Source organism: Alosa alosa, chromosome 16 (genome assembly GCF_017589495.1).
Source record: "Alosa alosa isolate M-15738 ecotype Scorff River chromosome 16, AALO_Geno_1.1, whole genome shotgun sequence".
NCBI lineage: Eukaryota > Metazoa > Chordata > Actinopteri > Clupeiformes > Clupeidae > Alosa > Alosa alosa.
The window spans coordinates 21,381,254-21,406,552 of record NC_063204.1 but is presented as its reverse complement, the minus strand read 5'-3'; the positions used below and the strand labels follow the sequence as shown (position 1 = coordinate 21,406,552).

The 25,299-nt window shown below is 40.9% G+C and overlaps 3 protein-coding genes across 5 annotated transcripts in view; 1 reads left to right on the top strand and 2 right to left on the bottom strand.

The window, feature by feature from the left end:
• Positions 1-1,402: 1,402 nt before the first annotated feature.
• Positions 1,403-11,932, bottom strand: LOC125310016 (thread biopolymer filament subunit gamma-like). Of its 3 annotated transcripts, none has more exons than XM_048267188.1 (10): positions 11,399-11,932; positions 10,639-10,699; positions 10,226-10,321; positions 9,838-10,014; positions 7,801-7,926; positions 5,761-5,981; positions 5,480-5,620; positions 5,217-5,266; positions 2,814-2,855; positions 1,403-2,562 (listed from the first exon to the last, which is right to left on the bottom strand). In XM_048267188.1, the coding sequence occupies exons 1-10, from the start codon at positions 11,917-11,919 to the stop codon at positions 2,522-2,524; spliced, it is 1,476 nt and encodes a 491-aa protein (XP_048123145.1). In that variant the 5' UTR covers positions 11,920-11,932; the 3' UTR covers positions 1,403-2,521. The 3 variants fall into 3 exon arrangements, with proteins under 3 accessions (XP_048123145.1, XP_048123146.1, XP_048123147.1); XM_048267189.1 differs by having other exon boundaries at positions 1,403-2,559; XM_048267190.1 differs by lacking the exons at positions 1,403-2,562; positions 2,814-2,855; positions 5,217-5,266 and having other exon boundaries at positions 5,479-5,604.
• A 1,083-nt stretch (positions 11,933-13,015) lies between these two features.
• lztfl1 (leucine zipper transcription factor-like 1) lies at positions 13,016-25,042 on the bottom strand. Its single transcript, XM_048267191.1, has 10 exons — positions 24,811-25,042; positions 23,723-23,847; positions 23,323-23,517; positions 15,949-16,006; positions 15,541-15,603; positions 15,333-15,398; positions 14,842-14,919; positions 14,511-14,687; positions 14,146-14,249; positions 13,016-13,990 (listed from the first exon to the last, which is right to left on the bottom strand). The coding sequence occupies exons 1-10, from the start codon at positions 24,811-24,813 to the stop codon at positions 13,972-13,974; spliced, it is 888 nt and encodes a 295-aa protein (XP_048123148.1). The 5' UTR covers positions 24,814-25,042; the 3' UTR covers positions 13,016-13,971.
• LOC125310014 (dnaJ homolog subfamily C member 13) overlaps positions 23,514-25,299 on the top strand; it is a 50,476-nt gene continuing 48,690 nt past the window's right edge. The window contains exon 1 of the mRNA XM_048267186.1: positions 23,514-23,534. The gene's annotated coding sequence lies outside the window, so the exon portion shown is untranslated. The remainder of the gene's footprint in view (positions 23,535-25,299) is intronic.

Here is a 25,299-nt window from a genome sequence, read left to right as displayed (position 1 = left end):
CACCATTTTACACAACACCATGAAACTAGGCCAGACTGGCACTTCTCCCTCTTCCTGCAGAAAAAATCCCCAGAGGCTGAAAAGACAGCACTGACGTTTAATAAACACCTCTAGCACATCTAATTATTAGTTCTAAATTATGAATCCATTTGTGGTGGCAGCCAGATTTTGTTTAGTTTTATGTTGATATGAGCACAGAATAAGTAGTAGTTTTGAGAACATATTTACCTGTGATAGTGCATAAAAGCATATGCTATTAAATCTAAATTAAAATCAAACCCCTCTGCCAATGCATGCTACATTCAGGCAGCACAAGGTTCACTACACACAGATGAAAGTTGGTGGAGAGGATGTGGGTTACGAGTTTCACTAAAAACATAGTGGTTGCCCTGTGTCTGTGTCCCGCCAGTAACGTTAGACAGGAGGTATTTTTATTGGGCTGTTAGATTAGATAGGCACAACCAATCAGACACTGTGGGAAGGCTTCAGTCAGCCCTAGTGTTTTATGAAACATTCAGTATGATTATTATAAAGCAATGTTCTGTTTTATGGGGAACCATTATTTAGAGGTTTGGTGACTGTAACGGTGCTATAACCACAGGTGGTAAACTGACTTGCGCAAGTGTTTGCTCTCTGCTCCATGTCAAAGTACTCACCAAACACATGGAGGACCATCTATGAGTGCTTTTAGTATGACATTTAGTATAAGGTAGACTACTCCTCTACTGCAAACAAGGTGATACACAATTATACTACCATTATTACTACTGGATTAACCTTTCTCAAAACAGCCACAAGGCCATAAGGTAGGGAGCCTCATGGACATTAGCACTAAGGTTTGGAGAAAAGTAGATTCTCCATGTGGTATGGTTCCTAAGAGCCTTAGCATCTTTCACTATTAGATAGTTCAATAGCTTTAGACTTGAACATTATGTCAGATGCAGATTTCAGTCTCCTGCTTTATGGTATCAGCTACTGGTACTTTTGGTCACTTTTAATAAAAGCATCATTAGATATAACATCAAAGCATGAATGAGTGGTCATACATCATGCCAGTAATTTGAATAGATGCAATCTCATCTTCACTGAAACTGGACACAGCATGGGCAAGAGCCACCAACCTTATACTCTCTGGGTAACACCACAAGAGGGTGCCCTACTGGAGGGTGCCTTTAAAGGCTTGATGGAATAAAAAGAAACTTTCTCCACTTCTTTGTCCATGCTTTTTCTAAATCAGGTTGTTTGGGTTTCTCTAAGGATAAAGTTGAGAAATAAAAACAAAGTAATCACACAGAAAAATATGTTTATGTAATATGATTATGTTTAATATAATAAATTAATAATAATTAAATTAATAAATAATTAATAATTAAATTAATAAATAATTAATAAAAATCCTAACCGAAATCTATTGGTACACTACAACAATTGCAATACACACAGAAAATGTCCCTAAAAATACCAGGCAAAAGAGAGGAACATTAGGCTTGTCAGCCACCCATGCCATGTGACATGTTATCATGCCTGCTCGTTCATTTGAATTGGCACATAAAATTCCCCTGGAAGCCCCCCAACCGAGAGTTTCATTGTCGACCTGATCTAGCACTTTCGGTTGTGAAACGGCATAAAGCTTTGTTGAGACGACGGTGGTTTATGGGCACTAGTCTCAACCACACAGACACACGTTCTTTCAGCTTGCATCTCTTGGACCACAGCACATAGGAAGAGCTCTGAAGTGAAAACATCTTTTTTTTAAAAGAGGGTGTGGAAAAGGAGACCGAAACATTAACCACACTCCACTCCAAGAAATTCACATCCATCAGTTGAAAAGAAAGTTGAAAGGTTGAAAAGAATGAAAGAACACAAAATGTAATTAACATGTCCAAAACGACAAAAGACAAAAAAGATTGCACAATATGCTAAAGCCAGTTATGAGGACATCAACGAAGCAACTACTGTACACATCCACACAGCAAAATACAACAAAATAAAACAGCACTTAAGGGTAGGGTAAGCGGTGCTAGATGATGTCGCGTTTGTTCATGTTTCTTATCAGAAACTTACATGACATTAGAACCAAAGACCAAACAAAACACATCAGAGAGGTAGCTCACTCCTTTCAATGGTCCCAAAGAAATTCCACAGTGTTTTGTTATTGTTTGGGGGACAGGCTGCCCCCACTGTAAATGTTTCATTAGTTTTCTAGAGTAGAGAGCTAGCAGATCATGATTCATAAGGAGATATTCACTGAGTGTTACAAAACGTGTTATGTGTTAGACATTGCCCAGCATTGTTTACCTTTAAGGACAAGGCTATTATGGCAGTACATGTTAGAGTTCAGATAAGTTAAGTTAGACACAGTTCATACACACATACAAAGTGTCAAGGCTCGTCAGCATTTTAAGGTGATCTAACTGACACATAGTAGTTTTGAAATGATGTTTTATTGTTTGAACGGCAAAAATCTGCCCTTGTCTTAGTTATTTCTGTCTGCCCCAAAGTGTTGAAGCAGACTCAATACTTAGTCTTCTGCATCCGAAGAAATAGTTGTCGTCATCTCTTCTGCCGACAGACAAGAAAGGAGTTTCAATGGTTGTTATTACACAAGCTACAGTACATAGCTCTAAGGCATTTTGTTTACCAATATGAGTCCAACCGTCACATCCTGTCGTTGGAACTGCCCATATGTTACTTTAAGTTGTTCAATAATTGAACTCTTGATATACTACCAGCTAAGGGATCTTCACCAAGTAAATGAGTACTAATTTCCACATGACCATAACAAACACACACACACACACACACAGTCTTACCTGTGATTGTAATTTCTTCTGTAGTTGTCTCAATCACAGTTTCTGTAATGATGTACAAAAATAATGAAATGATAACTCTACAATACTAAAAATGTGACACAATAACATGAAGTCAGAGGTAAGAGATAACTACTATTGGCATGTTAATTAGGGTTAATTAGTGTACAACACTTCGGGCCTGAGTTCGGCAGATATAGGTAGGTAGGAAAGCGGGGACTCTAAAATTGGGTGAGACCTCTCCGGTGAAGTGAAATGGAATAAACCAATCACATGCAACCAGCGTTAAATTCTGATCTAGCTATATCCATATTTTATTAATTAACTTCGGCCTGACTCTGCCCACTTTGTGCGTCTGACTGCACATGTCGGCAAAATACCCTGTCAAACTTGCACCCATGATGTTGTACCTGTATGTTAGCTTCAGCCGAACTAACATGACATGTTGACTGTATGACATTCATGTGTGCACGTACAGTCGGCCTATTATTTGTGTGCTTTTGGGGAGATGTGACTATATACTGTAGGCTGTGTGTCTTTCAGTTCAGAGCTGGGTCATTCTGTATCAATCAGATAAGGTTGTTGCAGGACCGTCTCAGATTTTGTTCAAACCTTGTCTATATCAAGAATCGGTCCCAAAACCAAGGACTGTGAAATATTTCTATTCAAATCCTATGTCTTCATATTTTTTTCAGCCCTTGAAATTATTTCAGTTTTACAGCCTAAAAAAATCACATTATCTGGGAGGCAATGTTTGGGCTTTAATATAATTAAAAATATTATTCATAGGCAGCCCAATTTTTTTAGGGTGGAAGACAAATATGTTCTCAGTATGACTGAATCACTAAACGTTTGTACGACATTCTCATTGACTAAGGCGCTAGATTTGGGGAAAAAAGTGCAAAAAGAGTGACATTAAGGGTAGTATAAACATGTCTTGTGCACTTTTGGTATCAACCATTTTTTCTTTCTTTATATACTATATTTTATTAATGGTGTATCAATATTTGAGCTCCTCATACAATGGGCTTGAAGATTTGAATGATTAAAGAAGGGGAGGTTGTGTTTTTCAGTCATTTTTATGGGGTTAAAATGATATGTGGGGTAGCTAGTAGGCACTTGAAAATCTATGTGAAAGTTCACTGTATGGACATTTAGGGTACAAAGTGCCAATGTTGGGGATCCTCAATATCACAAGTTTTGCACTTTTTTCCATATCTAGGGCCTTATTTAAAAGTATTTGCCATGCAGTACAAACTTGTAATGGTCCAATCATACAGAGAACATACAAACCCTACAAAGGTTGGGCAGGCTAGGAATAATACTTTTTAAGATATTAATGCCAAAACATGGCCTCCAAGATAAGGCACTTCTGAGAGTGTAAAAAATGATGCAAAATCAAGGGTGAATACATGTATGAAAAATTGGAAATTAACAAAAATTTTGTACAGGTCTTAGTTTTGCGGCCTAAATATTAGGTAGACCAACTTGGGTTACACCTTACTTGACAGTATCAACATAAGAGTGACATGACACTGTCATGAATGTGTCATAAACGTTTATGACATAAAGCTTCTGTTATTAAGTGACATTCAGTTTTTGTCATATGGTTTTGTTAGGGTTAGGGGTTAGGATTAGGGTTAGAGTTCATGTGTCATGACTGTCATATGTTCATGTCACTCTTATGTCGATACTGTCAACTTATCATGACAAAAACCGAATGACACTTGACAGAAGCGAGTAACAGAAGCGTTGTTATGTCATAAATGTTTATGACTTGTTTATAATGTTTATGACACGTTCATGACTGTGTCATGTCACTCTTATGTAGATACCTTCAAGTAAAGTGTTACCGAACTAGTTGTAGTGCTGTTCCCTTTTCCTCCTAGCCAGTGTCATTTTACATCAAAGTGTAAAGTACAGTTGCTCTGCCGTTAGCTGGTTTCTGTGCCATGTCCTGTTCTAGTGAGAATAATTTTGGTTGATGAGTCAATAGAGGCCTTGTCTGTGCTGAACCAAACAGCCCAGGTGGCGATACCAGCACCTTGCTGAACCACAAACTGACAATGGGGTAACAGAAACTTTCACTCTTCATTAGAATACCAAGAAGACAAAGCTCCTGTTCAGAAAGTGTTTCTGTTGCATAGTGGGTTTTTTTTCCATCAGAGGTAGCTGATGACAGCTACAGTTGTATTTCTGAAAACACTTTGTGACGACTTTGTATTGAAGCAAACATTTCAATCAGTCATCCTTTACATGCTTGCTCATAAAACCACAAATAAGAAATCTAATACTGACCAACAGGCACAGTGCAGATAAATAAAAATGATGACACTTGGTTTTATATTTTCAGGAATTACACGGAAATACTGGATTTTTTAATTTCTGTTGCATCACCAACCTCACCTGAGTAGGAGTATGTCGATGATGACTCTGTCACAGTCACAGATGATGCCCTAGGAGACAAGACATGTCACTTCCTCAAACAACGCACCTCCTCAGCAGTTGTGAAAAACAATATGACATTTGCCACCACAGAAACACATAACAAAGCTAATACGCCATGAAAACGTCATAGTGCTATCTACAATCAAAGTAGGCTACTCAGTAAGAATGGCAGGTGACATTTACACCGACTAGTCAAGTAGGAAGTAGGAGAAACGACATACTGATCCACTTCCTCTGTGCTCTGCTCCAGAGAGAGGAGGTCTTGGGTGGCACTGGAGGGCGAGGGGCTCCTGACGGAGACGGGAGGGGATTTGGACAGGTTCAGGGAGGAGGAGGCGCCACTCAGCTGCGTGGGGAAATCACTAATGTCACATAAAAACACCAGGTGAAATGAAAATGAAAATAACAATCGATTAACAACTTCGATGTCCAAATGTCTACATGCAACAGGAACCTTGAGGGTTATTGTATAAGCTGAACGGAGCACAGAGTGTCAGTTCACCTGTCATCACTCCCGTCCAACAGCAGCCTGTAACTCTGGATCTCAGTGTCCAAAGCTAGCTTTATGTCTAGCAGCTCCTGGTATTTGAGGATTTGCTTGAGGAGGTCCGTTTTGGCTGTTTCAATGGCGGCCTCCAGCCTCTGGATCTGGGCTTGATACCCAGCCACGGCAGAGTCTGACTGGGCCTGGGCCTCGGTGAGGTGGTGGTCCAGGGTCACTGTCTGCAGGAGGAGCAGGGCAGGAAGAGCAGAGGGCAGGCAGGGTGACAGTGATGACTCAATAAAAAACAGGAAATAGTGGATGGAAATAGTTTTTGTCATGTTTGTCTTTAGTTTTTGAAATGCATTGGGAGTCTCTAATAGGCCTAATAGACTCCCAATGCATTTCAATGTATAAATTCACTTTGAATGAGTGGGACTGACAAATCAATCAGAGTGGGTATGATGATAATATTAAAGTGAATGAGTACTGTATGTGAATCAAAATGTCGAAATCACAATCAGATTACTGTTAAAGAGAAAATTCCACCGATTATCACAATGCACAGTTAATCATAAGAAAACTACTGTTGAAAATGAAATGACTAATTACTCTCTAATGCCCTGGCTTTGGATTACACATTTATCGTGACAACTGATGAAACAATCTGACCTAACATCTTTGATGTTGTGTGAGGATGATAAAACTCCCTTTGTTGATACGTAAGTTGACCTAACATTTTTGATGGTGTGTGAGGATGATAAAACTCCCTTTGTTGATACGTAAGTTGACCTAACATCTTTGATGGTGTGTGAGGATGATAAAACTCCCTTTGTTGATACGTAAGTTTATTGCTGCCGAGCAGCTCGATGTCTTCTGGGAAGGCTACGGTACCCTCAGCAGCCGCAGTAGACATTGACAAAAGCGTTAGCATGTACAGTAGCCTAGTTCCAACCACTTCCTGTTTTATTTCAGCATTTTTTTTTCTCTCTTTTTTTCCTCGACCCATAGAGCTGTGATTTACATGATGTTCGGATAGCGATCAGCACGCTCTGCAGTGCAGTCAGCTGCATGCAGAGAGCACACCGGGGCCTAGAGGGGGAAATCATCTCTCAGTTTTCACTTAGACAATGCCACAAATGAATCACGATGCTCCATGTGTTGATTTTGAAAAGAGGAGTCACAGCAGGTGACATTTAGATTCGCTTGGCCAAAACTGCCTGTCTGTTTTACATATTTGTTATGGGTCTGTGATTGACTGTAGCCTCAGTAGTCTCTTGAGCTCTTGTTGACACAACCTCTTCTTTACTGTCTGTTTTTATATTATTATTTGTATTATTTATTAATTTAGCTGACACTTTTATCCAAAGCGACTCACAGATGGAAATTATTACAGGGCCAGTGTCTCAGTAGGCTAGCAACTCTGGTTAAGTGCCTTGCTCAAGGGCACAATGGTGGCAGCCAGGAATTGACCCCACAGCTTTTCTGGCCACTACATGCTAACCCAATACATGCTAACCAATACATGCTAACCCAATACATACTAACCCAATACATACTAACTCGGCTCCTTAGCCACTACACCAGCACCTCCCTCTCACATGTTTACTGAGGTTAAACTGAACTCTTATCAGAAATGACATAGATACAGAAATGACATAGCCTACTGTAGATACAGAAATCTACGCCGCAGTTTACACACCCACGTCCACAACCACACCCACAATCATGATCCGTGTAAACATTCATGCACTCTAACGAACAACTCTGTGATAAACAAACCAGCACACACACACACACACACACACACACACACACACACACACATAAAGGTGATCTGTGAAACCTAATTAAACAGATACAGAATTCGACACCGCAGTTTACAAACGCACATCCACACCCACACCCACAAACATGATCTGTGTAAATACTCAAGCACACAAACAAACAACTCTATGATAAACAAACCAGCACATGCACACACACACACACACACACACACACACATAAAGGTCAGACTGTCGGCATGCTGCATGGGGAAATCACTAATGTCAGACCTACTTTATTAACGAGATTCTCCAGCTCCAGTTTGATGGTCTGCAGCTCTTTCTTGGAGGCGGTGAGCTCCTGCTTAGTGGAGGAGAGCTCCTCAGAAGTGCTCTCCTTCATAGCCTGGACCTCCTCCATCTAAAGACAGACATGGAGGAGGACAATGAGATGGTACAGGACAGATTTATATGATGGACAGATGAAGGGGTGGGGTATTTGGAGATGGAAAATAATCTTTAGAGATTCGATATTAGAAATTAAACTGAGGGACATGAGGCGGAAGATACAGACCAAACATTGTGATGGACACATGTTTAGATGCAGTTGGTTTCAATACAATCTAACTGTACCTGGGCACTAACACAGTCACCACAGTAAAAGCTCCTGCAAACTAAACTAGACTCCCTTCCCTTGGGCTTGGCTCAGCTACTATGAGTGTGAAATTGGAGAATCTGATAAGCTTTCTCATATGTTCCACAGTATCAACATACTTTGGTTTTTAACGCAGAGGAGCAGCTTTATTACACCTGTAACATTACATAAACAAACAGTAATTCTAATTGAATCGAAATAAAACTACCTCTTATTAAATCCCGTCTGGGCATAAATGTTATGTTTAGTGGCCTCAAGCCTCACTGCACACAGCTGAAAGCTCGCCGAGGGACAAGGATGTGGGTTGCGAGTTTCACTGTAAACACGGTGGGAGGCTTCTCTTTCTCTGGCCAGCGGACGACCTGAGGCCAGAGACCTGGGGGCTGCTGTAGGTTTGTTCCAGTGCGGTCCAACCACACTCATCTACCTCCAGTGTTGACTGGAGAACAATTTGTGGTGTGAATATTTGTAGCTGTAAACCCAGCAGCGCGCCTTTTCAGTGGCACTGGTCCCCTATTTTGAGTAATCTGTTTGATGATATATAATATGATATGATATGTTCAAAGACTAAATTAGTAACAAAAGGCAGCACATCTGGCACTATTTGATCCAGTTTTGGGCCCTAATTTAAATGATGGGCAAAGTGCAAAGCTAGTCAATGAGTAAAGTATCTCGGGTATGAACTAAAGCTCTCATGTGGCTTGTGGGAGTATTGAGCTGACCAATTGTTTGTAGTCAGGACCTTGGTCATGGTATTAAATCAGCATATAAATGCCAAGTTATTAAATTTACTTTGGTTAGACTTTAGACTTTGCACTTTGCTTGTCATCATTTCCTAGACCAGTGTTTTTCAACCTTTTTTGTGCCACGGCACACTTTTGACACTTAAAATGTCCCACGGCACACTAACATCCTGTGTGAAGAAAAAATAAAAATACCATAGCCTAACATTTCAAATAATACACAGATATGGCCTTATTATGGCTTCTATGCAAGACCTGCTCAATGAAACAAGCGCCCTGTTTCATTTGTAGGTGACTATATCTAATTTAATTGTTGTTATGAACTGGACATGTGATGATTCTGTGAATACTGGATATGGGGCCCCCGTTGTACAATGCCTGCATACCACAAATAGTGCAATCATACAATCAATGAGAGCATGTGGTTATAAATTCTTTGATGCAACAGTTGCTTTTCGGGACCAGTGAGTGACATTTGGGTAATTTTCTGCGGCACACCTGATGATCTCTCACGGCACACTAGTGTGCCCCGGCACAGTGGTTGAAAAACACTGTCCTAGACAGTGGGAACAAAGCAGTACAAAGCTGCCATGCAGAACAGCGCCACCTAGGGCAGTTGGATTGAAGTGCCTTGCATGGAGGCACGTGCCTTGTAGGCTTGTGGGGAATAGATTGATATTTTTGGCACAACAGCTGACTGGCTATGTAGAATTTGATACCACCATTACTGAGAAAAAAGTCGGTCCTCTTCTCTAGGCTATTTGACAACCCATAAAACATACAAAATAACAAAACATTGGACTGTCTCTCCAAAATGCACCTTGGATGCTTTTCACTGATCCACAATTCCTTGCCCAGCACAATGTTTCATCATTCCTTGTTTATACACCATTTCTGTCAAATACTTCCAGCTGCGACAATGTGTAGGCCGTACCTTGAGTTTGTAGTATGTGTCAGCCTCCTTTCTGTGTTTCTCTACTGTTGCCTCATACTCTGCACGGATCTTGTTCAGTGCCACAGTGATGACGAAGGATTTCCCTGTGTCCACCTCAATCAATGACACGGATGTGTCAAAGGATTTTCCCATTCTGGATTCAAGACTGGCTATCTCCTACAACAATCATCATCATAACAATTAATGCAATTCTAGGATTAAGATTCTAGGATCTGAAATGTATGGAGACACTATGTATTCATTGTGAGGCCATTCACAGTTCAATTAGCACACCATTCTTGTATGCATGTTCACATAGTAGCCTGCATGTGCAAGAGAAGAAATTGTATACTTCATGTGCACCATGTGTACAAGTTATCTGCATTACCTCCTCTTCTATTTTGGTGATGGAGTCCAACTCATCCTTCAGGCTGTGTCGCCGAGCATCTAACTCCTCATGAAGTTCAGAGGCTGCCTTAATGTCCTGCACCCCACAAATTAACCAGAAACATCCTTTAAGACTAAAGCATCCTGACATTTGAGTATTCCCCACGCAGGCACTGACACTGATATCTCTTATGCAATCCCTAAACTAAATGTAATATACTTCGAATGATCTTTCATTGACATTCCTTGGAAAGTACCGGGCCTTTTCCAGTTTGGTCAACTACTGTATATTTCAGCACCTGCATTAAAATAATAATAATAAACTGTTTGCATTAGTTAAATATAGATAAGGTTGTGTACTATATTAACTTGCCACACTGATTAGTGAACCAATGACCTCATTTGAATCATTACCTTTCTCATGGCAGCAATATCAGCCTCCAACTGAAATTTCACACCTTGCTCAAAATCATACCTGCAAGATGTAAACAAGTGTGAACAACATACCAAAACAGCCAGTCAAAATCATGCATGTTGCCTGCACACAGGCGCACAATATTAATGCTTTTTTTCTCGATTGCTAAGACTTCATCTTGATCTTCACCTTCTTAGCACAGCAGAAGTCACTTCTTGCAAATGTCAGCAAAAGCAGTTCTCACACACTCTAATGCTATTGGATTAACTATGTTATTTTTGCTATATGCCAATGGAAAACATGTTTTCACAGTTAATAGACATTGCTTGCACATTTATGAACTTGAAATGTTACTCTGTGAAACTCATTTGCACAATTTTCAATCAGCAATCATTCATTATTGATACCATCTCTGTTTCGTGTTGCTATTTGCAAGCTGGATCTAAGGCACATCTGAGAAATAATTATTAAAATTAATTTCACTTAATACATTTCGTCTTTTCAGTTTTTCTAGGCCTATGTAAAATATAAAGAAATGGCATAGGCATAGCAAAAATTAAGGCTGAAACTCCTCATATTGAAACCTAAGTTTTGCATTTTGTTGTTCATTGTTGATTGAAGGCACACACTGATTTGACCACAAGTTTTGTTGTTTGAAGGAAATTACTTGTGGTTGCATGAATTTGGTTGAAATGTTTTGTAGCTGTGCTTAGGCCTACAGTCATAAGAGGCATAAAAACAACCAAAAAAAACACTTACTTGGCCTTTAGTTCATGTGCAACATCACAAATGCCATCCAATTCGATCTCCAGTTTGACTGTGTCCAGGGAGAGGGTTGCAATGTTGTTGCGGTACTCCTGCAGCAGGGTTTCTTGTTCGATCGCAGGGACTGTGACCGTGGTCGCATCCGAGGTCCCGGTGAGCTCCGCTAGGCGCGCCTCCAGAGCAACGTTTTCTTTCTGAAGCTGACGCACTCTAGACACAAAGCCGGAGAATCGACCGTTTAACTTTGCCAGCGTGCTTTTCTCGTCCGCCCGCGTAAGTAGAGGGACAAGCGTGGACGCACGGCTAAAAGATCCTGGGGTGACATTTACCGTGGAACCGACACCTCTCGATACCCCAAGACCTAAGCCTGCAGCAGAGGCACCTCCAACAAGACCAAAACCCATTCCCAGACCAAAACCCATTCCCAGCCCAACATCTGAGCGTAGGCCACCAAAGCTCCCAGTAGTAGGGCCTAGAAGCCCATTTGCTCCAGTAGACCTAAACATCATAGGCATTTTTATGGGATATGTGTAAGGAGGAGAGATGGGCAGGATGAGACAAAACGTGTGCCGAATTGGATAAGTTTATATATGGTGGGAAAAGGTAGCCAAGGGGAAGAACTGGAGAGAAAGAGAGAGAGAGAGAACATGGCATAGCATGTATACCCCATGGCAGAACATGTCCATGTTAGTAATTTATTTGCTTACTACTTCATATATCCAACCTGGGGGTTAGGCAGACCTCATAAATATGGAAAACGTAGGTACAAGAGGCACTCTACATATTTAGTGATAGATACAGTTTTCCTTTCGGCATAACTAACTAGATTGGCGCAACTCACTCAGTGGGAGCTCATAGCTGTCCATGGCTTAGTTGTTCAGCCTTGATGACTGTTTCAAATCCAGCTATAAAATGTAAAGATTTGTAGTACTTAGCCCAAACATTGGTTTTATAATATGAAACAGCCTGATACTTAGTAATCAGAGGCATTGCCTTGCTTGTCTAGTCTTGTAAGCCTTTGAGCGGTTTGCTGCAACTAACCCTCCATTTTGTACTAGAACAAGCATGGTCATGCTGCTCTAATGATGGCATATGTTCCGCACTTCATCCTGAAAGTGACAATATGCCAGATGTCTTTTACAATTCTAATTAATTGCCTGCTGTTAATTGAACAGGATGAGGAATCAATTTATATGGGACACCAGAAGTACTACCAGGCCAACTTAATAGAGAAGGCAAAAACTCAAATGTCTCTCTGTAACTAAATTAAATTCACCTAAGGCAAATGATCTAAAATTACTTGTGGCTTGACATGTGTGGCTTTACTAAACAGCATTAACAGGTCTTTTCTGAGAACATAGCTTGAGATGCATGCTCATTGCTCAGCTACGCTAATTGTGCACACACACCACAAGTGTTGCAGGATTCTCGAGAACTTTTAAGTCTTTGCTTTAAGCCTGGAGACTGTGACAGTGAGTTTGTCTGTTTCAGAGACCCCACAACTAATGATTAAGCACCACTGACTTTCCATTACATTTACATCCAAAATATCACCACTGCAACATGATACTGAACATGAAACGTACAACATATATAGATAATGACAGTAGAGGGAATCCAATCATTCATTACAATCTATTCTTTACAGATCAATGAATCTCTGAAAAGAGTACTCATACATCTGTGAAAAGGGGTTAACAAGGGAAACAAGCATGACCGCCCCCTCCCTTTCTGTTGATGACTGAGAGGAAACTAAAAACAAGTCAATTTCTCTTCCACATGTGTGAAATCTCACACCCCAGCACAGCCTAGAACTGACACATGGAAAGTCATCTTTGGCCAAGAGTGAGCATAGCTACACAGCTACCAATAGCCATTTAAACAAGTGAGCATGTTAAATCAGAAAAAAAACATGGAATGATAAAACTGCTTTTCTGTGGAGATACAGAACATTAGAGTAAAGGCTAGTAAGAGACAATAAATGACTATGTCACAGAAATATGTTCCCTATGTCAAATGGGGCTTGAGGCTACTATGTTCCCACTCAAACATAATACCCTCCCTCCCCAACTGGCATGATAGTGCTTGCAAAGTGCTTTTCAGCTAGAATTTAAAAAAAAAAACTTCCGCAGAGATTCACAGAAAGGTAAGATGTGGTGTCTGCATCGTCAACAAAAGTAAAAATAAAATAGTGTGTCTGTAAGCGAAAACGGTGCCTTTTCCTCCACCTTCATCTACGTCTTCACTACACCTGGTTGCAAGGGTCTAAAAGAGGTGAACATCTACAGAGGCTCCTTTCACCAGAGAAAGCTGCTCTTGTTATAGGCAGGATTGTGATTGATGAGCTGCATTGTTCTTAGAAAGCGTATACATATTCAGATATTTCAACAATTGAGTTCCTTTTCAATTGCATGTCATTGTTAAAAAGCCCTTTTTTTCTTCTTCTCATAGCCCAAAGCCCAAAGTCAACTGAGTTTTGAGTTTTGGAGTCAAACTCCACAAACAAGTAACTTGTAGTTTTCATGAAGAGATGTCTGTCCCTTCTTGGAGTCTTGACTGGTACCTGTTCAGTCATCTGATTCGTACCTGGACAGAGAAACAGGAATATAACAGATTTCATTAAAGACAGGGCAAGGGAACTCTACATCTTCATTAAGCCAAGGTATTCAAACCAAAATCGGATTAACATGTGAGTGAGAAGAAGAGCAAAGATTCTTGCTTGGCTCTGTTGCTTTACTCACTTCTGTAGGCGCCGCCGTAGGTCTTTAATTTGATCATTTTTCTTGGACAGAATCTCTTTCATGTTGCGGTATGCTGCCGTCTCCTGGAACTTTCTGTCCAGATCCTAACCCGGCAAAAACAAACAAACAAACAAACAAACAAACAAACAGACAGACAACAAACACACATTATCAGCTGTGGCAACTTACAAATTACAAGAAGTCTGTTCACATCGGCTCAGACAATAATGTCCTCACACCAGAATGGTGGTATAAAATGGTAGAAACTCTATGGTGGGTGCATTTACGGTAAATCACACTGTATGTCTAACCTGTAAGTGTGTTCATGTGCTTGTGTGAGTTTGTGCATGCAGAGAGCACCTCACCTTCTCAGCCAGAGCCAGTTGGTCCTGCACACGCAGCAGGTCATGCTTGGCCGACACCAGGTTCTCCTGCAGGTCCCGCTGAGAGGCCTCCTTGGCACTCAGAGATTTCTGAAACTCGGCCTGCAGGGAGGCCACAGTGTCCTCCAGGCTGCTAATTTCCTGCGACTGCACAGTATACTTTGGTGGTGTGTGTGTGAGTGGGGGATGGGGGTTGCAGGTGAAGACGACGAGCACAGTATCAAACAACAATTACTTCCTGTCCACACATCGACCTCATGAAGTCAGACACTGTTAGGTGTGAAATGCTGTGTGTGTGTGTGCATGTTTTTACCTGCTGTTCCCCCTGGGTCACCTGCAGATCTTTCAAGGCTCTCTCTGCCTTGGACCGCTCATCCAGAGCACTCGTAGCCTGTAACAAACAATAGAGAATGGAGGGAGCTCAGAGATCATCAGAATCTTCGCACAGAAAATGTCATTCCCAACCCTGTTTTTCTTGTAGATCAATACATTTATCATCTGTCCCTGACCCACACGTCCACCCACGAAAGCATCCTTCCTTCCTTCAATCTATCCATTCCAACAACCTATCAACCACCTATTCAACCACCACGGAGGGATCCATTTCCCTCCATTTCATCATTCAGGGTGTGATCCTCTAAGCAGGTCTCTTAGCTGGAATCAGACCACAGCTGCACAGCCTGGACTTCAACCATGCTTTTATCTGTCAGTCTTTGCCCATGCAGTTTTCTGGCACGTCTAGCTCACATTTCAAAATGATCTTTCGAAATAAGGAAGGCATGAATTCTCACACATCCTACGTACCTGAGACTCTAGAGTTCGCAATCTGGCTTTCAGCTTGTCGTTCTCCTCCTGGAGTCTTCCAATTTCCTGGACAAGTAGTAAATGATTCATATTATGCTACTTTTGTTCAGATTATACGAGTATTACACTAGTTTTGCTGTAACTCAGTAAGTAATAATTGACAAAAACAACATGTGCATTACGGTCACGCAGATTAAATAAAAGTTACCTTGTTCAGCAGTTCTGACACTCCACCTTCATTTAGTGGGGCTAACTTTGGTCTGTTGATCTCCTGGTTTGTATAACAATAAGGCAGATTGGTTTGTGCTCATTGGATAATAATGTAGGGTAGATCCACAATGATGATGTTCATGCCATAATGTCCACATAGGGTTGATCTCTGAGAATAATTGAGCCTATACTAGCATTTGATCAAATGCTGAAGTGGAGGCTGCACTAGTTTACGTGACAGCATGAATAACCACAGAAGTCACACCCAGAACTAAGTATCATTTATGGTCTTATTTCACTTTTCATTTTCATATGAGTGTATAAGTGGAAATTATACTATTATGAAGGATGCACCACAGACAAGGGCAAATGTACTTATTCTCATCTCTGAGTTTCAGTGACTTACCTTACTGCCAGATTTGAAATCTGCCTTCTCAAACTCAGCAACTTGTTCTAGAAGGTCCCTATAAAGAAAAACATAATGTGGGGATTGAAAAGGGGAAGAGACAATTACAAAAGGTCAACACTAGATAATGAAGTGAAGGTAAAATACATAGTCAACATGTTTACATTGAACTTTGTTTTTTTCTTCTTCTGGAATTTTTGTAAATCAAACCAACAGTCAGACTATGAGATGTAGATGTAGAAAGGGAACAAACTGAACACATTGTCTTTTTCATGGAAAGTTATCCAACCATTACATCGTTCAAAGCATCATCTGTGCAGGCCAGGGAGTAAAAGAAATCAGAGAGAGATAAAGAGAAAGAGAGCAATCACTCATACATGAACAGGTGCGACTTCCTAAGGCCTCAAGGACAGCAGCCATTCTGAAGGTGGGGGCTGGGAAGGGAAGGAAGCCGGAGGCTGGGGGAGGGGGCCTACACACGGCCTCGCCTGCACATGGCCGTTACGGTTCATTTCATGAGCCGTTACGGTTCATTTCATTTCCACAGTGGAAGCAGTTTAACACGTACACATAATCTGTGGTAAACAACAAAAACATGCATCTGTGTGTGTGTACTTTGTATTCACAAAATGTGTGTGTGCGCGCGTGTGTGTGTGTGTGGTTAAAGAAGGCCGCAGAGTGTACTACCACCTCTGTTGAGGGCGTTTTCCCTGCCTCATCAAAGCATGGCCGACCAAAACACCTCCCTGTGTTGGGAAAGGGGTGGTGGTCTCGAGTGTGTGTACTTCTGCTTGTTTCTGCACAGAGATACGTGATAACAAGGTGCAGCGGCAGCAGTGGTGGCAGCTGTCAAAAGGCAGGAGCAGAAAAGCCGTTGCCTGCCTGCTATCATTTGGTTTTGATCTTCTTCTTTGAGATTCTTCTTTTTTTGTTGTTGTTTTGGTTTGAAGTCGTTTCTTCTCTTTCGTTCCCATCGTTACCTTTCAAGGTCACACAAGGTTCAGTGCGGGCTTGTGAGCAGTGAACGGTGGGGATTGGGCCGTTGCTGGTTCTTTTACTGCCATGGGGATACCGATGTTGCTGGTTCTGTTGATTTTTTTTCTATACTGCTCTTAGCAGAGAAGCAAAAGTGTCATAAATAATTTCCCGCCCGAGATTATTTTGAACAGATAACACAAAGTGTCATGATGCACAGTGGGGATACGATCAAATGCAACGGCTATCTCACCTCAGATTATCAAAACGATCTTAAACCAGTTTTCTCACATCACTACAGTATACCTCTGTGAATGAGACAAATTTACCATATCATCTCTGTACCCCATATCTCACAAGTGGGAAAACCTCTGAACACCAAATCGTTCTTAAGACGTTTACTGGCCCAAACTTTTGGTAATTGGGGGGGGGGGTGTTATCAGGACTTAAAGCAATGAATATTTCTGTGCCTGAAACTCTCAGACATTTATGAGGACGTTTATGTAGTGTCTACAAGGAATGCTCCATCTCCCATTTAACATGTTGAGATCCATCCAGTTAGATGCCGTGTGTGTGTGTGTTTGTGTGTATGTGCATGTGATTTATGAACAGGTTAAGTATGGCCTCTGAGCCAGAGGGGACGCTAACTTTATAGGAGTTTTGTGGTTATAATGCTGAAACAAAACTGAACAATAAGTTTCAGCACTTATTGAAACAAAACCTTTCCACTGGTAGTGCTACACAAACATAACCACTCAAAGGAAGGTTTGTGGGTATTTAATGGAGACAGGCATTAACTACAACATGTATAGTAATAATGATTCATCGCCATCTCTGACAACATTATTTTTATTGACTTCTACTATGCTACTATTGTTAGTAAATGCAAGGACACACATAATGAAAGTTATACATTTAGAAACTTGTGCACACCCGAACAGAGCTGTTCGACAACAAGTTGACACAAGGGAAATGGAAAATGCAAGTTATTCTGATTAAGCCACAAAACCCTCCTCTGATGAGACATAAGAAAAAAAGAAATCGAGTTGAAATATGTGGTGGTCTGTGCAGTTGGTTCTGTGCAGTTGCATTAGCTTTTCTTCTTTTGAACCACATGCAAAGGATCAGTGGGCGGCACAAACTCTCTCACACTGTAACATCAGACAGCATGTGGGCTGCTGCATGAGAGGAGCCATGAGTTGACCTTTTCACCCGAGGTCGTTTCACCTCTGAGGTGTACAGGGAAGACGTTGGTGTTGACTTTGACCGAATCAAAACAGCGTCGCTTTTCAGTGATGCCATGCAGACGGAGCTCGTACAGAGTCGCGTGCTTCAGTTGCGCAAAAACACAACATTTGGAATAAGCAGTTGGGACTGTTAAACGTGCTATGGTCATTTTCTCTAAACTGAAGGGAAAGAAAAGAAAGCAAAAGGATTGACGATGATTCATTTTTATGATTTTAAAGTACATTATATGTGACAGTGGACATTTTAAAACAGTTTTTCATGTCTTTTCATTTGGGCCCCAAACCTTACCATTCCTGTCAACACTCCCGTTTTTCCCGGGTTTCTCCCGTATTTCAAGGTCCAGGTTCCCAGCACCCTCCCGTTTTGTTTTTTTTTCTCCCGGAAAACTTCCGTAATTTGCATGGCCATCAAACTTCATTTTAAAATCATTGATCCATTCATTTTTTCTGTTAGTCTGACAACTTCCAGGTTGCCAGACATACACGATCACTTACTTTCAATTTCAATTTTGTCGTAGGCTAAAACCTGGCAACCCAAAACCCAAATAAGGAAGCGGGTGCCGACTGCACAACCGGGCTAGTTGAATTGCCTACTCCAGAACTAGCTGTTGTCAAATTGTTTGAGATGGCTATTCGTGCTTTTATTTCTTCCCGCCTAGATTACTGCAACGCCCTATATGTGGGCATTAGCTGTTCCTCTTTATCCCGCCTTCAACTTGTTCAGAACACTGCAGCCCGCCTTCTAACCAAAACACGAAGGTGTGAGCATATTACACCAGTGATTGCAGCCCTTCACTGGCTCCCTGTCCGTTTTAGAATACATTTTAAAGTTACTTTTATTTGTTTTTAAATCTTTACATGGTCTGGCCCCACTGTACATAGCAGATCTCCTGAAGGTGCAGACATCCTCTAGGGCTTCTAGGTCTGCTGACCTAGAAGCCCTATTCTATTTTCCCTATTTTTTTCCCTATTCTATTTTCAAAGCAGGCCTACCTACAGGCATGTAATTGGGCTACAGGAATAGCATGTTTGAACGGGCACTGCACTAGTACTTAAAATGCAGAATAAACATGATTTCTAAATTTCTACATAACAGAAATAACCTGTACTGTGGTGGTGGGTACTTATAAAAACTATAACTCTTAACTCAAATACTCAAAACTATGTCAAAACTCCTTTAAATCCACCATTAACATTTAAGCATAATGTTTAATGTGTGCCCACATGCTTGGCTGGTGTGTGGGACAGACTAACTGAAAGCAGTGACCCTGGTACAGCCCAAAACAATGCATACTGTACGTGCACATTGGTGTCTCCAAAGTGTCTTGCTTCCGTGTCTTACTAATGTGGACACATTTCTCTGTGCATGAGGTCAATCACTCCATCACAATGTGTTGCATGAGTACTTAGTCCTCTGTAGCAACACCTACTTCACATTCCTTATTACCTATTATTTGCAAAAACGTGACATAAACTCTCATTTTATCAACGGGTCTCTAATTGTTTTATTCTCTGTGAACACACAGATTAAAATGTATAAGTATATATAAGTATATATACTTTTTTGATCCCGTGAGGGAAATTTGGTCTCTGCATTTAACCCAATCAGTGAATTAGTGAAACACAAACAGCACACAGTGAACACACAGTGAGGTGAAGCACACACTAATCCCGGCGCAGTGAGCTGCCTGCTACAATGGTATTTCGAGGGGAGCAGTGAGGGGTTAGGTGCCTTGCTCAAGGACACTTCAGCCGCAGCCCACTGGTCGGGGCTCGAACCGGCAACCCTCCGGTTACAAGTCCAGAGTGCTAACCAGTGGGCCACGGCTGCCCCGATGTGCATCTGTGCATGTGTATTGCTGCCTGCTAAAGCTATGAAGCGTAATTCACACTTCACGCACACTCAATTACACCACAAGCCACTGTCTCGGAATCTTTTTTATATTTTATATATTCTTTTTTATATTATTTCAAGGTTTCCAGGCCACTCATCGCATCGCCTTGATATCTATATGTATATAAAACTAACACATTTTTAAGTGACCACACTCTCTTGACTAGTTAATTATAACTTCTATTATTGTTATTTGTTTGTTGAAAGAGTCCATGAGTTTCAATGCATCTTAGATGCTTACAGCTTTGAATATGTTCATTGCCATTTTCTGATCGATGTTCTATATAGCTATGTGGTTAGCAAATTTCACACATCAATATAAACTTTGTTGTTTTACTGTGTTTCTCAATTAACAAAAAGTCTTCCTATACGCTCATTGATACACTTTGCTCTTAATGATGCTTTCTAGTGTTTAATCACCCAGAATGCCTGTAGCCTGCACCAAAAACTGTACTGTTAGGGTAGATGTTAAAAGAGTAAGTTTTAAAGTCCGCACATCCAAATGTCTGACCTGGGAGCAGGACAAACAAACGACCAGATAGTCTTTTCGATCTCCCTGATTACCCGAAACGTCACGGAAAAATAAAAATAAAAACAAGTGGGAGCAGAAAACCCTGGTTGAAGCGGTCTTTTTCTCTTTTCTATAGGGTAGATGTTAAAACATGGAATGTACGTTTACACTTTACTTGACAGTATCGACATAAGAGTGACATGACACTGTCATGAACGTGTCATAAGCAAGTCATAAACGTTTATGACATAACGTTCTGTTATTAAGTGATATTCGTTTTTTGTCATAACAAGTTAGGGTTAGGATTAGGGTTAGGTGTAGGATTAGGGTTAGGGTTCATGTGTCATGACAGTGTCATGTCACTCTTATGTCGATACTGTCAAGTAAAGTGTTACCGAGTGTTATTGGCATGGTTTTATTTCAGTTATCCCATTAGCTGGTTTGATTTACATTGAGCTCAATGAGCATAGAAAATAAAACCATGCCAATCTCTAGGTATGGTGTATGTATGGGTATGTGATGTGGGGCTATTTTATTAACTTTCCAAAAGGTGATTTTATATTCCTCTTTTTAGTGAACTTTAGAGGTGCCAGTAATTCTGTATATGGTCCGCTAGCAAGGTTCGGTTCTCTGGCGGTCCACTGGCGGGTTGCAGACAAATTGCCTAAAATCTTTTTCATTTGTTCAGTTATACTCCATATATCCTTTTATAAACTTTTCTTAATATTCATGACAAGTTAAATTTAAAGAGATGGTGGTCCAATGGCGGACCACAAGTGGCATACCACCAGCGGTCCGCTATCTGCCAAACTCATTTTGCTGTCTGGGTATATATATATATATATATATATATATATATATATATATATATATATATATATATATATATGCTTGTCATATAATTAAAATCATGGAAAAGTTTATTTATTTTAGTAATTCCATTCAAAAAGTGAAACTTGTATAATGTATACATTCACTTCACACAGACTGATGTATTTTAAGTGTTTATTTCTTTTAATTTTGATGACTATAACTGACAACTAATGAAAACCCCAAATTCAGTATCTCAGAAAATTAGAATATTGTGAAAAGGTTCAATATTGAAGACACCTGGTGCCACACTCTAATTAGCTAATTAACTCAAAACACCTGCAAAGGCCTTTAAATGGTCTCTCAGTCTAGTTCTGTCTACACAATCATGGGGAAGACTGCTGACTTTGACAGTTGTCCAAAAGACGACCATTGTGAAACAAAAATAGGGGGGAGATTCACAAAGACTGGACTGCAGCTGGAGTCAGTGCTTCAAGAACCACCACGCACAGAAATATGCAAGACATGAGTTTCAGCTGCCACATTCCTTGTGTCAAGCCACTCTTGAACAAGAGACAACGTCAAAAGGATCTCGCATGGGCTAAAGACAAAAAGGACTGGACTGCTGCGGAGTGGTCCAAAGTTATGTTCTCTGATGAAAGTAAATTTAGCATTTCCTTTGGAAATCAAGGTCCCAGAGTCTGGAGGAAGAGAGGAGAGGCACAGAATCCACATAGCTTGAAGTCCAGTGTAAAATTTCCACAGTCAGTGATGGTTTGAGGTGCCATCTGCTGGTGTTGGTCCACTGTGTTTTCTGAGGTCCAAGGTCAACACAGCCGTTTACCAGGAAGTTTTAGAGCACTTCATGCTTCCTGCTGCTGACCAACTTTATGGAGATGCAGATTTCATTTTCCAACAGGACTTGGCACCTGCACAGTGCCAAAGCTACCAGTACTTGGTTTAAGGACCATGGTATCCCTGTTTTTAAATGGCCAGCACACTCACCTGACCTTAACCCCATAGAAAATCTATGGGCTATTGTGAAGAGGAAGATGCGATACACCAGACCCAACAATGCAGAAGAGCTGAAGGCCACTATCAGAGCAACCTAGGCTCTCATAACACTTGAGCAGTGCCACAGACTGATCGACTCCATGCCACGCTGCATTGCTGCAGTAATTCAGGCAAAAGGAGTCCCAACTAAGTATTGAGTGCTGTACATGCTCATACTTTTTATGTTCATACTTTTTAATTGGCCAACATTCTAAAAAATCTTTTTTGTATTTTTTGAATTTGGGTTTTTTATTAGTTGTCAGTTATAATCATCAAAATTAAAAGAAATAAATATTTGAAATATATCAGTCTGTGTGTAATGAATGAATCACTTTTTGAGTGGAATTACTGACATAAACCAACTTTTTGATGATATTCTAATTATATGACCAGCACCTGTGTATGTATATATATATATATATGGGCTTTTTATGGCTTTAATCTAACAGGAGTGCAGAGAGTGACAGGAAGTGAGTGGGAGAGACCTGTATGGTGGCTGTAACCAGTTGTGCCACAGCGCCCCCCCGCGGAAAATTGCTCAAAACTCTCTTCTTAAACTTAAATATTTTCAGTGTTAGTTACTCCTCTATTACAGTTAAATAAATATGTTTGGTGTGTGGACAAAACAAGACATTTTAGGACTAATCAATTAATCGAGAAGAAAATAATCGACAGACTAATCGATGAAAATAATCTTTAGTTGCAGGTCCGTGTATACTGCCCATGTTGCACAAAAACTTAGTGCTGAGCTCAGAGCCCATGCTGATGATGAAATATACACAATGCACACCATGCACGGACCTGTGCATTCTGTTGACATGGCTCTTACAATCTGGGTGCTTAAGTCATGACCTCTCCAAGCGGGACTTCCCTGTATTACTGACCTGTTCTCCAGCTCGGAGATGTCACTCTGCAGCCGAAGGTAGAACTTCTCAGCCTGGGAGAAGAGCTGGCGCAGCAGCAGCACATTGGTGTGGGCCATGTTCAGCAGCTCCGTGTCCACCTCCCCACGCACCACCATCTGCAGACCGTCCAGCATCTCAGTCACCTCGTCCACTGTGAATGTGTCCTCCACCAGCCTTCAGGGAGAGGAGAGGTGAGGAGAGGAGATGATTGCTGAGGAGAGGGCAGGGGCTTAGGGGGTTAGAGAATGATTGAGGGTGGGGGATTTTAGGGTTCTGGGAAGTGGGGCTGAATTTGTAAGATTTCAAGACAGGTAAAAGATTGCACACGGAAACACCTGCATGCTGGAAACACATTAATGTTAAGGAGGTAGCAGCTAACCGACTGTCTTTCAGATCTTGAAAGCAGGAATCAATGGTCTTGAGTCTCAAGGTCCTCTTGGCACGGGCAAAGCGCATATAGTTGACAACTTCATTCTGGTGATGCTCATTGAAACCAAAATCACCCTGTAATAATGACAGAAAAATGGGAATGCTCCTCTAGAATCTACAGGTCAGCAAAAAGTACAAATCCACATTGTTTTGTATCAATAACCCATACCAAACATACCACATAATATATGCACTGAGATAACAACAAAAAGCTCAACCGAAAAAAAATGCATAATACAAAGCTATGTTCTTCTATGAACTGCAGAGGGCACCCTAGTCACATTTCAAGGTGTTTAGGTTGTTTGAGAACTGCATCGCATTCAAGTGTAGGCTAAGTCTTATTTAGTTATTTGTGACACTGGATATCGGCGGACTGGACGCATTTCTCTTTTAGTTAAATATGTAAAGAACATACAGCTTAATGCTGTAGTTACAAAAAATAAGTAGCCATGCCATTCCAGCTTCGACAGTGTTTACTGGGTTTCAAAAGCAACATGTGGAATCAAACAGACGTGGGTTACTTCAGTTAAATAGTGTTTGTTTGTAAGCCTGCTTTGTCTAAACAGTCTGAACTACTTGCACAACACGATTGTATCATCATAGTCCAATAGAGCACTGCTACATCTGCTGACAGAGGTAAACTCGGATTGCTAGCGCTTGCGTCAAATTGAAACACTGTTGACATGTAAACTTCTACTAAATAATTTAGCAGGCTGGGAAACATTACTGTTAAGGATAGAGTAACGTTAAATGCTTTACAATGCGTTTTAGCTATCCCTCGCTAGTTACAAAATAACATAGCTTGTTGGAGAAACAGTATATCCCATAACCTCATCCCGCACAGCACATTGTAACATCCTGTTTTTTATTAACATCACCCACAGTCGCCTACATCTAGCATCATTTTCATTTATCGTTTAAAGTGACTTTAAGGGTAACAGTTCAACGCTATTTTGACAAATCTTACTGTAGCCAACCATCAACTATGACAATACGTTCACGTTATATGCATACTGGCTAGCCAGCTAAGCTACTTACCATTATGTTTTCTACTCCAAGCACTCGTGTAACCAAGGAGTTTCTAACGTTAACGTACACTGCAAAATGTTCGTTGTAAAGTGACTAGCAGTGGAGGCATACAACACCCTCCTGATTGTATTAGCACTAAAACTAGATGTTAGCCCACTCCGAGCTAACTGGAAATTCCTCCTCTGTTTGAGATGGATGGAGTGTGCTTGGAAACGGAATTAGCGTCATTGCGTTACCAACCAATTTACAAGGATTTGACCCGTCTATGATTTGCCCCAGCTGGATTTGCTATGCCCGAGGTGTGGGCCTACGTGGCTCAGAGGATGTGTCGCAGAGCTGCGCACTATACAATTGAGAAGATACAATCATTGATTGAGCTGCATTGTACTATGGTAGAAACTGTGGATTGCAGGCCTGCTCTACCGAGCTGAACTAAAATATAAGTTAAATTGATCTGCTCTAGATTTATTTGGCTTTCGTTTCAGAAAAGAGCACTAG